General features: G+C 33.2%; 1 protein-coding gene across 8 annotated transcripts in view; it reads right to left on the bottom strand.

Moving 5' to 3' along the window:
* The window catches only part of ZDHHC21 (zinc finger DHHC-type palmitoyltransferase 21), a 66,381-nt gene that overhangs the window by 36,178 nt on the left and 12,996 nt on the right, over window positions 1-17,207 (bottom strand). For 7 of the 8 annotated variants that reach the window (XM_069090696.1, XM_069090697.1, XM_069090694.1 and 4 more), the window contains 3 exons: window positions 17,108-17,206; window positions 7,338-7,449; window positions 3,284-3,422 (listed from right to left, as the gene is read on the bottom strand). In XM_069090696.1, the coding sequence (XP_068946797.1) occupies window positions 3,284-3,422; window positions 7,338-7,449; window positions 17,108-17,206 (350 nt within the window). The remainder of the gene's footprint in view (window positions 1-3,283; window positions 3,423-7,337; window positions 7,450-17,107; window position 17,207) is intronic. The other variant, XM_069090700.1, reaches the window with a different exon arrangement.

Below are 17,207 nucleotides of genomic sequence, written 5' to 3'. Positions count from 1 at the left end.
ACACACACACACACACACACACACACACACACACACACACACATTTTTTTTTCTTTCTGGAGGGCAATTGGGATTAAGTGACTTGCCCAAGGTCACATGTATAGTTTTTGTGTTAAGTGTCTGAGGCCGAATTTGAACACAGGTTCTCCTGACTCCAGGGCTGGTGCTCTATTCACTGCACCACCTAGCCACCCCCACATACACACTCTTTACAACAAAGTTTGTGTAACTAATAAATTATTTTATCAGACTTATAAATTGATCCTTTTAAGCTAAAATATAAAATGAAATGAAAAAGAAATATTAAGATCTGAAATATTAATATTTCAGTATATACAAATAAAAAACCAATTTTTTTAAAAAAAAGATCTGAAATGTTTTTTCCTTATCTCCTGTTCCTTCTACCATATATCCTAAAGAACACACAAAAAAAAATCTGATGGCAGTAGTCATAATTTCACAACTATTCTTAACATGCCATCATGATGCTAAAATTCCAGATGGTCAAACACTTATTTTAGTAATTTCATCCATTTTTCCATATCATAATAAATATAAGCCCCTATTGATATTAAGTAAACAAAATCTACTGATTAAAGCCAAAACTGGTCTAAACAAAAAGAAATAAATATAAAAGGTAAGCATGATGGGGTCTCTGGAATGTACTTTAAGAATAATTTGCATGAAAAGAGTAAAATGAATTTTGTAGATTTGTCTAAATTCTAAGCTAATTATAACCAAATCTTCTTGCTGCTTCTCTTCTTTGTAAGCCAGTTATATTTGACACCAAGTTCCTAGCAACGCTATTAGAATCATCCAATGAGGACAATAATGTCAATATCTTCCTAGCAGAAGAGTTGGCTGAGATCCCAAACAATGTTTATTTTCCTTTTCCTGAATATCAGCACCATGTCCTCTATTCTAAAAACCTAAATTGAGGATCGGGAATGAAGCTAGCCTGTAAATTGCCCTATATACAAAAATAAATCAATCAGAAATTACCAATTGAAAATTTTTCTCCAATTTAAAATTAAATATCCTAAAAATGATTGTAAAAAGGAAACCACCATACCTATTCTACCATTCATATTAGTAATAATAACAACAATTTGCCTAGCATTCTTCTAAGTGTACTGAGGATACAAAGACAAAAAATTTAAACACTACTCTTGAGTAGTTTATATTACATCAGGGGAGTTACCATGTAGATAAATAAATATATACAAAGGTCTTAGGACTAACAAGATGGCAGACTAGACCCTTTCCAGACCCCAGCAACTTTTAAGCCTCTCCAGAACACTAAATCTTCCCCAGATATATAGCAATTGCAACTGAATCCACAGGACAAAAAAGAGAATTATAAACAGATAAAATCCTCATAAATTAATACTAGAGAGCACTAATCCTTAAGCATTCACTCAGAACTCCTAACCTACTAGCCTGTGCACTCCTGGCAGGGACCACAAACTGACCCATGACCTAGTGTATAGAGTCTCTACTAGGACCCCTCTTTGTGGAGACTCTGATATTATACCTTACCCCCAACTACCCAGCCTCACCTACCAGACAGCAACAATCACAAGACACCCATTAGCCAGTCACCAAAGGAAGAAGGAAAACAGGAAAGTGCTGCCTTCTGCTGGTGGCTGCCCCAAGGTTTAGGGTCTCAAGACTACAAAGGCTATACCTGGAATACCCCCTTCTTTCAAAAAGTGGAAGCCACTCATTAAGATCAGCCCAAAAGGAAGAGACCCAAAATAGGAAATATCACAGAGAAACAACATACTCCACTGAACTTGAAAAAAAGACTGAAACACAGGTGAACTTATGTCTTATGCCATCACAGGCTACTCAGGGCAAAGATCTAGTGGTGAACACTAAATAACCTAAAATGGAAAGAGGTTGAAGTATTTTATACCTCACGCTTTTGGGTGTGTATCCACCAACAAAGGTGATAGAAACAGAAAGTAAGAAAGAGTAAAATATGGGGAAAATGCTCAAACAAGATAGATATGAAGAGGAAGAAAACTAAATCTGCAAAGAAATTACAAGGCTCTCAACAAATAACACAAGACAAAAGAAAAACAATCAATGACTGATAAAACACAGAATCCTGTGAAATCCTAAGAGATCACAGAATAATTTTTTAAAACTCCAAAATAGTTCAAAAGAGAAATAAAATAAATAAGAGACATAAGGAATGAATGTATGTCAAAATTTATAGCTCTCAATGCAAAAGTAAAACTCAATTAGCAGATGAGAAAAAAAATTGAAACTAAAAACTGAAACCAAAAACTGGAGACTTTCTCCAAAGAAGCTGGAGAAGTAAACAGATTTGGAATAAAATGCCTAATGAAAGAATAAGGAATAAATTACCCCAATGTTTGAAAGTTACATTAGAAAAAAGGAGAAAGAAAAAAATGAATATATAGAGTAAAAGAAAAGGACCAAGAGATTTTTTTTATAAGTACACAAGGAGATAAAAATGTTAACAGAATTTAAAGAAATAGAAGAAGTGAAAGTGAAGAGCAGAAATGAAACACCATAAACTGAACCCCCCAACTCCCCTACAGGTGAATCAATGTATTTTTGGGGACAAAAATGTAGAGCAGTAGGTACATAAATAGAGAGTCAGAGTGTATGCCAGAGAGGAATAGGTAATATATCCTTATCAAATCTATGGGTGAATAGTATCGGGATGCTGATAGCTTCTCAGTAAAAAAGAGAACCTGCTAGAGAACAGAGAAGGCAACAGAGGGGAGGGAATAAAATGGGAGAGGTACAGGAGATTAAAGTAAGTGTCTCTGCAACTTAAAATCTTAGAGTTGCCTAGTACATGGAGAGGTTAACTGCCTTGTCAAGGATCACACAGTCAGTATATGGCAAAGAAGGAACCTGAACTCAGGTACTCTGGGATACATCAATTCTCAATCCACTATGGCATGTCATCTTTCCATTATATAAAAAAAATCATACATTACAAAAAGCAAGTTAGCAAGTATCTAACTGCTCCTCCTAGTTTCCCTTATTGTAAAAGGCAGCTACATTTCTACCAAATTCAATGCTTCCATAATATAGGCAATCACATAGTTTGACTCCATCACATAGAGTACAGATCATCTCAACACTATTTGAATGTAAGTTACTTATGGGTAATATCCTTTGCCATCCCAACTCAAATACCATTTAAAGATTTTAAAAAATCCTCCGGATGTCTAAAAAATACATTCTAACAGCTGTAGGATGTAGTTGCCCTCTTGATATCTGATAGAAAATTTCTTACCAAGTTACGCTTTTTTAATGGTAGAAAGTAGTAATAGTGGCAGAAAGAAAACATCAATGCGTAGCAAGTAAGAAGCTCTGTGTAGAAACATAGTTGCAAAAAAAGCCAATGATTATCTTCACCAACACAATTATTAATCCTGCAGAGAAAAAGAAAACAAATGAAAAGACTAAATTTTAAAACTGGAAGCAGGCCAATTTTGAAATGTTCAGAAGTAGTATCTGAAGAAAAAGAAGTTATAATTTTACTTTTATTCCAACTAGACATGTGATTGCTAGAACCACTGAATATAAACAGGAAGTAGAAAATATAGGAAATTACAATACAAAATAACAATACAATTGTAGAGCATTTTGTACTTCACAAACTTTATACTCAGAATAATGGCATATGTGAAATATGTTTTCACATGCATTATTTCACAGAGATGCAGTGAGGCCAACAGGGCAAGTGTCATTCCCATTTTGCAGACAAGGAAACTGAGTGTGGTCACACAGTGAGATGGGTTAGTGACACTAGAAGGATTATGATCTAGTTCCTTTGACTCCTGCTTCATTGGTTTCTCTATGATAATACACATGTCTACATTCTAGTAAAAAGGGCAATTCTAATTAGAAAAAAGGAGTTTCACCAGAGCTGTTGTTTGACAGTATTATTTCTTGGGAATCAAAGTGCTATAAATTAGAAAGCTATCATCAAATCTGGACATAACGTTTCTTATTCTGGTAAGCCTTTTTTCTATTCTGTTTGCTTATTTTTGAAAAAATATTATCTTATCAACAACATTTTCTGTCCATAGTTTATTTTGTGGGGTGAGCGGGAATGAGAGATAGTAGAGATTTCACCATATCACATTAACTTTTTAATGAATAGTATCACTTTGGAATTTTATTTTAAAATGTATTTGTTTATTGAATAGGATATCTACAAAGTTAAAGTAAAAGAAAACTGTCCATTTTATTATTACATGTATAAATACAATCCTGGGAAATTTTTCAAAGACTTGGCATCAAACGTATTGACTATTATAAAGCTCAAGTCCAATTATACATATTAACTACTATAAAGCTCAAGGCCAATTAGACATAATATACACTATAACTTCCCCTGAAATTATAAGCCTGATAACTCATCAGACTAACAGAAGTGATTCACTCTGACTCATTTTCCTTACAAAAATAACACACCCTTAGTCGTAAAAAATAGGAAAAATTACATATCTTCGCTAGATCTTTCCTGATCTCAGTTAGAAGTATTTCTAGAATATACCTGCTAACATGAATAAGCTAAACCCAAATATTTCCAAAATGCAGTTTAAAAGAAGAAAATATTTTTTAGAACAAAATTAAATACTTTTTATCCTAAACATTTTCAATTTTTAAAAATCTAGCTAATTTCTTCACTATCAAGTAATAGTTTAATTGCAGAACTGCTCAATTCATTATAATTGTTCAACAAAGACACTGAGGCCAATATGATAAAGAATTCTAACTTATTTCATCATATCAAAGTAACATTATTTTGTTACCCTCCGAGGAAAAAATGATACAATAGCAGTTAATATTGAAGAATCACATTCCTGATGAATTATGATTTTTTACTTTTTTCCTGAGAAAAGTTCTACAATTTCATTTTCTAATTTAAATATAGAATAATCTAGTAGAAAGAGGCATTTGTGCTAATTATGACAATAATAAAACAAAATTTAAATTACAATTTACCTTTAAAATAAATTTGAATTAAATAATTTAAAGTGCTAGGTTACATAAGAATGTGCATATGTACAATATTTAATCCTACAAAACACTTTAAAATCCTGGTGCTCTAAATACTACTATTTTCATCCCTACCTCCCCTTTCAAACAATTCATGTGGCAATGTTTGGAGCATTTATTTTTAGATTTCTGTAGATTAGGGAATGTACTTATAAAGTCATAAATTCTCTCCTTCCTCATCTCCACCTCCTGACTTCCCTGGTTTTCTTTAAGTCAGAACTAAAATCCCACCTTTTACAAGAAGTCTTTCTAACTGCCCTTAATGCTAGTGCATTCCCTGTTAATTATGGGCAATTAATGATGTACATACATAAACATATACACCTACACACAATTTTGCATTGTGTGTGCACACATGCATATTGTAGATAACATGTTGGTTGCCTATATACACATACATATATTCATATCTATGTAATAAGTGTGTATAAATAAAATATCATTTTTGAATATAGTTGTTTGCATGTGGTCTCCCCTATTAGATTATGAGTTCCTTGAGTGAGAACAGAGACTATTTTTTGCCTATCTTTACAACCACAGTTTTTAGCACAAAGTAAGCGTTTAATAAATGTTTACTGCCTGATTGATTAAAAAGAAAGGATCTTAATAAACATCTGCCACAGACAATGAAAACCTAGGACAGTTACATTAAATGAAGATAGTAAAATCAAAGAGCCACCTGAGTTTTGGTCTTTTAATCTTAAGGTTGCTAAATGAAATGAAAGGGCCCAGGGAACATTTCCCCAAATAGTACTAACTCACTTCATCTTCCCTATCATCTTTTCTTCTCCCCTGGCCCCAATTACGTCAGTCAATAAACTTAAGTCTTATAGCCTTATATATTGAATGCATTAATAGTTCTCAACCAAAAAAAAAGGCTAAATGAAATATCCTTAATCTATTTGTTTTCCCCCACTCTCCCACATTGCAAATATAGAATAAATTCTACACCTCCATAACCAGTGGAATGAAGGCACTTTGTCACCCAAAACTAGTTATTTTTTTCATTGTTTTAAAAAATAACATTGTTTTCTAGTATTCAGAAAGTTTATAAATGGATGGTTTTGTTGTGCTTTTTATTCTCCGTAAGATTTAAATTTTGTTTTCTTTTTAAAGAAAGGATTAATTTAAAGCTGGCACATTCTCTACATTTTCATATTCAATAATCAGAAACATTTCTTCAAACAGGAACTAGAACTCAAATGTGTGAAGCAATTAGAGTTAACTTTTTGTGCATATGATTTGAAACTGCACTTAAAATTAGATTTCTCAGAGGATAATGATGACTATTTTATCTTAACCCATCTTATTACATTGGAAAAAAATTTACTGCTGACATCTGTCACAGATCAAAAAATTAGGCAAACTTTTGATTTTGTATTATAATAATATATTTTACCAGAGCTTTTAAATAGTTTTCCTAATTTCAGCAAATTTACAACTTTAGATAAGTCTTAACTTTATAGACATTTTTTTTCTAGTCAATTTTTAGGCAAATTATCGGAATAAATTTATTTTTATTTCTACTGTTAAGTAAAGGGGCAAGACCAGCTTTGATTCAATTTTCAAATGACTGCTAATACCACATACAATTTGTGATCCTTGTCTTTTTTTGTTCATTTAATTGTATTAATATAAATCTTTAAGAGTATATGTATATACACTAAGATACATACAAACTTACACATACCTAGACTATTTATATGTAAATATAAATGTTTATGCAGAGCAATACAAAGAAAACAGAATTACAAATAATTCCTTGTTTTTAGTAGATTTTGCAAATTTTGTTTCAGTGATACAATGTAGAAATCCTGTGAAATTTCAAGTTTTAAAATGTAGTTCAAAAGCATTTTCCTTAAAGTGCTTAGATGTTACAAGAGAGCCCCCTATTGACCAAAAAGGTCGACATTGTTCTATACTCTTAATCCCTGCCCCCACCTCCAATTCTTACTAAATGATGAAAGAATTTTACAAGTAGAGAGAACTGTACATGATGTACATACAGTCATATTCAAGCTAGATGTTTATATTGATAAAAGTTTAGTATGATAAAAATAAATTTCATGGGGCTGAAAAGGGTATTTGGGGGGGAGGAAGTTTCTAGAAAAGAAAGGAGAATTGGTCATTCTGCTGTCCAGACACTATATGTCCGCTATCAACACAGTACCCTTTCTATTTTACAAGATAGATATGATGAGGAAAATTTAACAAATCAGTAAGGGAACCTACATATAACAGGATCTAGTGTGATTAAAAATGAATTAATTTTGTCTTACCAAGGACAATGATGATCCATTCTCCTAACACAGTGACCGCATCGGCTGCAGTGATGGGAACGCTTTGGTCTCATCAAGTTACATTTATTACATAATTCCCAAAATTCCCTTTCTACAAAAAAAAAAAAAAAAACAAGTTTAATGACATTACTTTAAATTTCAATTATTATCAAAAGTTCATAGGAAGGTAAATTCTAAGAGGTCTATAAGAGACTGATTTTACTATATAAATATACAGGTTATCCCCCAAAGTAGGAGGTGTAACTCCTAAGTCATACTCCCTGTGATAAAGGCAAAAGGAGAAGGGGATGGTAGCAGATGAGATGGATAGTGTTATGGAAACAGTATGAGCTTAGACAGAATTTGGGAGACAGTAGAAGACAGAAAGGCCTGGTGTACTATGGCCCAAGGGGTCACAAAGAGTAGGATGTCAATGAATGGCTGAACAACTCCCTGTGATATCTACTTTGTTTCAGATTACTTATACTTCTAAATGTTACTTTAAAAAAAAAACACTTAGAGGCAAATGACGGTCAGCAGAAATACGGAATACAAATATTGCTTCATCCCAATTGCTTGGGACTTTAATAGAGATAACTATTATAGGCAAACTCTATGAGACATACAAGTTTTCTTTTTACTATAATGAGATTTTGTTAAATGAATGTGTTCGTAAAAATTAATATTCCCAGTCTACAAAAATAGTGAAATGAAACAAGTAATTCCCTCTCTGTTATGAACAAATAATTTAAAATGCTTTGAATTCATTAGTAAAGAGGTAAAAGAATATGTATACATCAACTCTATCCTATATCAAATGAGTTTCTGTTATTTTGTTTTAATGGAAACTTGAGAATGTCAATGAATTTTGTTTAAAGGGTAGAAATGTTTGTTGTAGTAACTGAAATGATGCCTATTAAGGCTATAAATTACAAAGTTTAGCTATAGCTCAGCTCGTCTTCCTAACTGGTTAACAAAAAACTTATTAAGGGTCATCTTCCAAGTAAAGGGAAACAGGTTTGCTTTTCAGGTGTTTTATCTAAAATTAATTGATTAATTCAAATTCTACAAATATTCATTAGTCAATTGTGATCTGAAAGGCACCACAGTAACTAATAGGAATGCTAAATGAAAAATTACAGTCTCTAGTCTCAAAGATCTTATAAACTAATAGGGAAGACAGACATAAGCATAATACAAGTTAGCCCTTAAAAAGGATAGGAGTTTAGATAAAATTTTTAAAGAAATTTAGGAGATCACTTTCATCAGGGTGAGCAGGAAAACTTCATAAAGGAGGTGGCACCTGAGTTGGATCTTGAAGGAAGAGAATTTTAATGGTCACAGGATAACTTTTTTACAACCTGACTAATGATTAATGTGAAGATATTTGTGGATCCTATATTGGAGTGCATGTTGCCATGATGGGGTGGGGGTGAGGGAGGAGAGGGAGGGGGAGAAAATTTGAAACTCAAGGGACTGTAGAATTAAATGTTGTAAACTAAAAGTAAATAGACAAATCAATTTTTTAAAAAAAGAAATAAGGATAAAGAGCTTTCCAAACACAGTGAATGAACCACAAGACTGCAGGATGAGACAGGGAAAGGACTAGTTGTCTAGTTTGTCTGAAACACGAGTGCATGAAGAAGAGCAGAATGAAATACAGCTAGAAAGGTAGATTGATCTTATGATCTTATAAGTTTAACTACTTGGCTAAAATAATTTATATTTTATCCTATGGCAATGGGGAAGCCATTTAAGGTTTTTCAACCAGTGAAATAATAGGGTAAGACCAATAATAATGTGTTTGTAAAATTTTGGTAAGCTGTGTGAAGGTTGGATTGGTAAAGTCAGAAACAATAGGCATGGAGCTCATATTATAAGGACCTCTAAACATCATGCCCTGGGAGAGTTAAACTACTTAGTGAATTCCTTCCCTGGATCTCACCCAGATTAGGGAGAGCCTACTATATATCTAGGGGAAGAGAAGGGAATAAGCCCTTACATAATGCCTTTCTTATAATAAGTATTTATATAATTACTATAGTTTATATAATAAGCATTTATAGATGTCAGGCACTGAGTCAAACAGTTTTTATAAATAGTACCTCACTTGATAAATCTATTTAGCCCCAGACCTATCATGCTTCATTCAAGCCATCACTTGGTTTTACTACCAATCCTCACCTCCCTTTCTACCTCTTGCTCTGGAACAGTAGTCAAACCAACTCTTCTGCTATTTCTATAAAGACCACATCAGTCAAATGCCCTATAATACCACTCATTAACCCAGTCATTTCTAAGACTAAAATAGCCCTCCTTGGTCACCACGCCCTTATATGTGCTGTATCCCCCAATAAGGATGTCAGCTTTTTGAAAGCAGAGAGAGACTGTCTCAATTTTGTATCTGTATGCTTGGCATTTGGTACAGGGCCTGGAACAGTGTAAACATGTAATAAATACTCTTCCATTCATCCATCCAGTTATGATACTTCGTTATTATGGTATTTAGAGAAATGAACTTTTTACCTGTACTAAAATAGTCTTACTTCATCAATTTATTTTTTTTAAAAGTCTCAGCAGTATTTCCTCATTGATGCAATGAGAATAACAATAAAAACAAACAATATTAATAAATTTGAAGGAAATCACTCCACATATCAGATGTAGTTAAATGAAAAAATATCATTATGAAAATGTGAAATAAAAGTATCATTTATCCTAATGGATACTGTGTTTTAGAGATTTTGTCCATCACATCTCTATTCTTTAGTTCTGACTCTTTTTTAGCTCAAGGGACAGAACAAGAGTCAAAGAACAAAGTCAACTAAATTTTATGTAGTTGCATTATCCATAAGAGGGTAAAAAGACACCAATATAGCTACAAAGATACCAACACTAATAAAAACAACTTCTTTCTACCCACCAAAATCCCCAAGATATTAATTATTATGCTTAAAACTGCTACTTTCTTATTAAGGAACAATACAAGGTTATTTACAAAGAATCAAAGTAAAAGCAAACCAATCTTCTAACAATATGAATAGATTTAATACTCCAATAATCTTGTAAATCTGTGATTTCAATGATGTTTGCATTCCCTTGAAAAATGAAGGTGATTAACCATGCTTCCTATGAAGTGAGACTTCTTTCATCCATATCCTCCCACTAATACAACAGAAAGAATCCAAGAAATATGCTAGGGCCCTTCTCTGTGTACTCTTTGTATAGTGTGGATATCAAGAGAACAAACAAAGTTAAAAGTTAACCCTCTAGCAATTAGTCAGCAAGCATTCATTAAACACTATGTTCAAGGCAATGCACTAGATGTTAAAGATTAAAAAATAAAAACAAAAGCAAGACAGTCCCTGCCCTCAAGGAGCTTAAATTCTACCAGAAGAGACAATATACAACTACCTATATAAGTACATATAAAATACATTAAAAAAAAATAAAATAAAAACCAGGTCACTGTGAAGGGGAAGGCATTTGGAGGAATTAATCTAGATGAAAATCAGGGATGTCATATTAAACATTTCTCTGATGACATCTTTTATAACAGTTCTCCTCATGTGTATAGTGTTACAGCTTACTAGTGCCCACCATGAGCCCCTCCTTCTTTTCCATTAGGACGATCCTAAATTTTGATTCTTTGGAGACTATAGTATTCCATGATTCACAGCCAAGGGACATCACCTAAAGAACACTATTAAAAGGATGGGCCTTAGTCTTGGGAAGAGGAGGGATGGGAGAAAAAGTTGGAATTCAAAATCTTTCCAAAAAACAACTGTTGAAAATTATCTTAAAATGTAATTGTAAAAAATAAAATACTAACAATTTTTTTAAAAAGATGGGCCTTTATTTCAGGAAGAAACTGACTTAATAGTAACTGATTACCTTAAAAATCATTTGTTTTAGCTTCCAAATTGTTTTTTTTTAAGCAATTGGGGTTAAGTAACTTTCTCAAGGTTACACGGCCAGTTATTTCTGGGTGTGGTGCTAAGTATCTGAGCCTGGATTTGATCCCCAGGTCATCCCAACACTAGGGCTGGTGCTCTTACTCGCCACCTGGCCACCCCTAAGCAATTGGGGTTAAGTAACTTTCTCAAGGTTACACGGCCAGAGGTTTCTGGGTGGGTGCTAAGTGTCTGAGCCCCAATTTGATCCCCCAGGTCATCCCGACACTGGGGCTGGTGCTCTTACTCTCTGTGCTACCTGGCTGTCCCCCAAATTGTTAATAAACAAACAATAAATACTATATATTTGGCAACAGATGTATGTGAGGAAGGCATTAATGATGTAGATAAAATGCATACTCATTTGAGTCAGCTTATTTTGTCAATACCAAGACTGAACAACTTTCTACTTTTATATGAAATTTAAAATGCTCATTTTAATTAATATTTAAATTCACTGTTCCTATCAGCTCTTGTGTTGATAAAAGAGTTACATCACATGGCACAACAATAATACAAAAGCTCAATATGAAAGAATTAAACACCACCAGACTGAAACTCATTAACAATATATCAATATAAAACTGGAGTCACAAATACATCATTTTTTTAACCTTTAGCTAATTTTCTAAAAAGACTAAATGTTAAACTTTATATTAATGCTACAATTACTACTATTAATGATAATAATAATAAGTAACGTTCACATATAGCACTCAAGGTTGGCAAAGGGTTTTGACATGTTATTTCATTAGATCTTCAAAACAATCTTGCTGTGGTATGTGATACTATTATCCACACTTTATAGATGAGGAAACTGAGGCTAAGAGGTTAACTGACTTGTCCTGGGGCACAAAATAATTAACCGTCTGAGGTAGAATTTGAACTGAAGCCTTCCTGACTCCAAGTCCAACATTTTACTATGTGATGTGTACTGGTATATTCCAAAAAAGCTTAAACCTCTGTGGTATGCATCATAAATACCTAAACATAGGGTATGTTCCTTTTGCTAGAACTAAAAGTAATTACTTCTACTAGTTATTCAAGACATTATAAAGAACATTAAACTGAAAAAAATTACTGTTGTAGAAGGTAAATAATTATTTTCACTGAGGTCCCCTAACTTATAAATATATTTTTTATAAATAGCTACTAGGACAAAACTCCATCTACTAGCTCCAAGACCTAGACCTTTAATGTAGAAAAGAGTAGGTTGAGGGTAGAGGGGTTGGAATGAAAAAACCAGGACATCAGAAAGCTATGAATATCATTTCCATTTTAACCTATCTTACATGTTTAAATATCCTTTCTTCTTATTGTTTCTTGCAAAAAAAAGTTTTATTGGTGCTTTTTCTTACATCGACATCAGCTCCCAATGATTCCTCCTTTTTCCCAAAAACAAAATTCTCCCTTGCAACCAAGAATGCATAGTTACACAAAGCAAAACAACCTGGCCAAACATACACTGGCCAAGTTTGACAATATATACCTATTTTGCAACCATATTTTATCACTCTAAATTAAAAGTAGAGTTTCATCTTTCATCATTAGTCCTCTTGAGTGTCATTAATAATAGAATTTGAGACTTGAAAGGGTCCATAGTAGGCCTCTCGTCCAACTATCAATCACTTTAAGCTTTTCTAAATAACTGCATGTATACACAAGTTGATGTACAATAATGAAAGCAAACACAAGGTCAAGAATCTCTTCTATTGTCCTTTAAGTTTTGCTACTTTTCCAAGACAAATTATTATAAAGGACCTCTGGCACCACAGAAAAGAACATGTACACATAACATTTTTCTATAGAAAAGGTCTGCTAAAAGTTCTGTAGCAAAAATTCCTGCATAAACTAAGATCCAGATAGTTGATCACTTCTAAAATTCAAACTGAGTACTTTTAAACAAGACAATTAAATCTTGAATGTTTTCAACCACCACTAGTTGTTTTCAATCACTAATTAGTCAGTGAAATGGCAGCTGACAGGCTAGAACAAAATGCCTCAATCTCTCACTATGCCTGTAATATCCATATAAAGATGGCATAAATATCAGCAATTATATATATATACATATACCCAAAAGATCCTAGCTAGTTCATCTAGATGATAAATAAGAAAACTAAACTCATAGTATATTAAAAGCTAACATTTACATAAGTACTTTATATACATTATCTAACTGAAATAAGGCTCGGCTGTCTCCACCAGAAAAGCAAAGCATGTACCACCACAACTAACTTTGTGTTTTTAGTTAATAAAAAGGAATTCCTCAACTATGTTCATGAAGAACAAGGGAAAAAAGAAGGCATTCTCTACAAATGGCCTGAATTTTTTCAGTGAAATATGTGGCAAGACTGTCAATTGAGAAGGTCAAGGTAGGGAAAAGCTATGGGATACTTGAGAAGGGATGAAAAGGTTTGGAAAACCCACTGCAGTGAATAGGACAGTGAATCAATGAGGGAGGAGTAAAAGAACTACGTTACTGCAGTGAGGACCCAGATGAGATCATCTATCACAAACTTGTAAGAGATCCTGTCAGCACAGTTTTTTGATTTCCTTCAGCAGCACAGGAGTAGGAGTGAAGACAAGAGATGATTGGAGTCATCCAAGGATATGGTTTGGCAAGGCAAGACAGGATAAAGCAAGGGATTCAGAGAGGTGGACAGTATAACAATAAACTGGCTAATCAATGTGTGAAGATGGAGAAGGGAAGAGAGTACAACCAGAGCTAAGGGTGATGGCCTGGGAAAAAACACAGTACAGTGATTAGAGGTTACACTGAGGACAAAGAATATGCTTTGGAGTTAAAAGGCAGAGGAAGAGGTGAAATTACAATAAATTAGAATCACAGGTAAAGGAATTTCAGAGTTCATAAACATGAATGTGGAACACTTATGGGTGATGGCAAGAAGTAAGATATGATAATCTCACTGTGTAGCTATAGTGTGATGACAGGATGGATCATGAAAAACAAGAAAATTGAGGAATTGGGAGGTGAGGGAGTTTGAGGGATTATGAATATATACACTGAAATACCCCAGTAGCAAAGCAGAAGTTGAAGAAAGATCTGTAAGATAAAAGCTCAAAGAAGGAAAGGTACTGAATGATGGTGACAAAGACAAAAGTCTGGCAGTGGCTATGTGGAGCAAGGAGTATTCCAATTCACCCACTACAACCACTGAGTCAGAAGATATGAGTAAGAGTGCAACCAGTACTGGAAAGCATAGTCTTTGTTTTGTTTTATAATTTGTTTATATTTTAAACTTAAATACAAAATGAGAAAAGAAAAAAAAAACATTGCCATGTGCCCAGCAGACGATAAGAAAGTATTCAACATAAAACAATAAATTTCCATTTTAAGAAAACCTATATAATAAGTACTATACATTATTTTCAAAGTTGTGCAGCTTTTCTTTGCTTCTTGGTTTTCCTTGTTCTCTGCTGTGCACTTTTTAGTTTATTTCCCTTCTCTATCCCCCCACTACCCAAAGAAGACTACAATTAAGGATAAATACACACATACACACACACATAAACATAGACAGATATACATATATATACTCATACACATATATGGAAGACCATTAACATGCTTACTTCCTCCTATTAAATCTGTATCTCTAATGGTAGATAGCATCTTCCTTAAGTCCAAGACTTACCACATTTTTCTAAATCAACCAGCTCATTATTTCCTACACCACAGCTGTATTCCAACCCAATCACATGCTATCTACACACTATCTGATTGTCTATGAGAGGTTTTTTTCCCTAATTTTCTGCATTCCTTCTATTATTGGCTACACAGGCATTACTTATACAAGAAAATTTTAATTTGAAATAATCAAAATTACCCTTTTTACATTTCAATAATGCTCTCACCTCTTAATATGGTTTAAGGTCTGATACTGCTGAATCTATTTCCTTTGTATCTTTTTTCCCTGGTTTCTTTGAAGTTTTCCTGACCTTTTGTTTTTCCAAATGAACTTTGTTATTATTTTTTCTAACTCAGTAAAATAATTTTTAGTAATTGGGATGACATTAATAAATAGTTAGGTAAAAAATTTTTTTGTTGTTAAAGGTTTATAAAGTTTGTCCCTCAAGCCTATAATACACTCCCTCTTCCTCTCTACTTCTAAGAATCCCTAGTCTCCATCAAAGTTCAGCTCAAGCATCAACCTTTATATAAGGCCTTTCCTAATCCCAAGATGCTAGTGCCTTCTTCCTCCATCTCAAAATATCTTGCATTTGTAGATTTCTGTTGCATATGCTTATGTACATATTTTCTCCCTAAAGAACGTAAAATCCTCAAGGGCAAGGACTGTTTCATTTTTATTGTCATATTCCTAGTGCCCAGTAAGGTACCTGGTACATGACAGTTACTTAATTAATACTTGTTCATTGATTAACTGATTAAAAAATCTAATAACTTATGTAAAGAAGCAGAAGAAAATGAAAAAGGTAGCCCACTGTTTCATAACCCAAAAAATATAAATTACTAGGGAAAGAATTATCTTTTTGACAAAAACTTCTGGGAAAACTGGAAATGTTTGTTAGAAATTAGTTAGATCAACATCTTACACCATAGACCACAATAAGTTCAAAATGGAAATATAACCCTAATACAAAAGTCCATACCACAAAGCAAATTAGAAGAGAATGAGATTGGGTTACTTTAACAACTAAAGCTGTGGGATGAATTCTTAAAGAAACAAGTGACAAAGGAGATCATAAAACTTATGGATAATTTTGACTACTAAATTTGAAAGATGTTGAACACATAAAATCAATGAAGATAGAATTTAAAAAGATATGGCAAAGTGGGAGGAAATAATTTCAGCAAATATGCTGATATACAAGATATACAGGGAGATGACAAAAAAAATATGTAACACCAAGAGTCATTCTAGCAGAGAAGTGATCAAAGTAAATGAATAGTTTTATAAAGGAGTGCAACTATAAATGACCACATGACAAGAGACTCCAAATCACTATTAGTAAGAGAAATATAAACTAAAACAACTCATAGGATTCATCTCACATCACACAAACTGACAAAGATGGCAACAGGTAATACTGCAAGATGGGAAGATAGACACATTGGTGGAATTATGAAGTTATCTAAATAAACCATTCTAAATGTAAATGTGAAACTTTGTAAAAAATGTCATCAAACTAATCATACCCTTTGACTCATCAATTCCACAACTGGGAAAAGATTACAAGGAGGGGAAAGACAGAAACAAAGGAATGATATACACCAAAATATTCTTGTGGTAGCAAAGAACCAGAAATAAAGTTGGTGCCCATCTACTGGAGGATAGCTGAAAAATTATGGCATATATAAATACAAAGCAAAAAATTATAAATATGAGTAATTCAGAGAAAAAAGCAAGATACTGTGCACTGATGCAGAGATAGATAAGCCAAATTAAGTACAGTCTGAACACTGACAACAAAGTAAATGAAAAGATGACAGAAAGGTAAGTGGAATAACTGAGTAACTAGAAAACCAATGATGGTTGTAGAGAAGAGATAATGAAATGTGCCTTCCTCCCATGGCTAAAAAAAAAGGTTAAAATACTATATAATATTGTATACACTGTCAGATGCAGTCACTGGCTCAGATCAAAGTTTTTGCTTAACTGTTTTTCTTTGTCAGAGGAAGATTTAAGCCTAAAGGAGGAGAGAAAGAGAGCTGAAATGCCTGTGCCATAAAGGCATAAAAGGGATTAATACAACATGTTAAATAAAACTAAGGGTACCATAAAAAACTAATCAGGTAGGAATTAAGTACAGTATTTCTGAAGAATAGAATACCTCCATGTGGAATCTTTGGATTTTCAGGGAGTCTTCCTGGATCAGTTATTGAGGCTCTCACTAAGGCCACCAAACAAAACATGGCAATACCATAGAAGAC

Source organism: Petaurus breviceps, unplaced genomic scaffold (genome assembly GCF_028583685.1).
Source record: "Petaurus breviceps papuanus isolate PSGF00001 unplaced genomic scaffold, PetGlider_PUasm1.0 187, whole genome shotgun sequence".
Lineage (NCBI taxonomy): Eukaryota > Metazoa > Chordata > Mammalia > Diprotodontia > Petauridae > Petaurus > Petaurus breviceps.
This window is presented reverse-complemented; position numbering and strand designations above follow the sequence as displayed.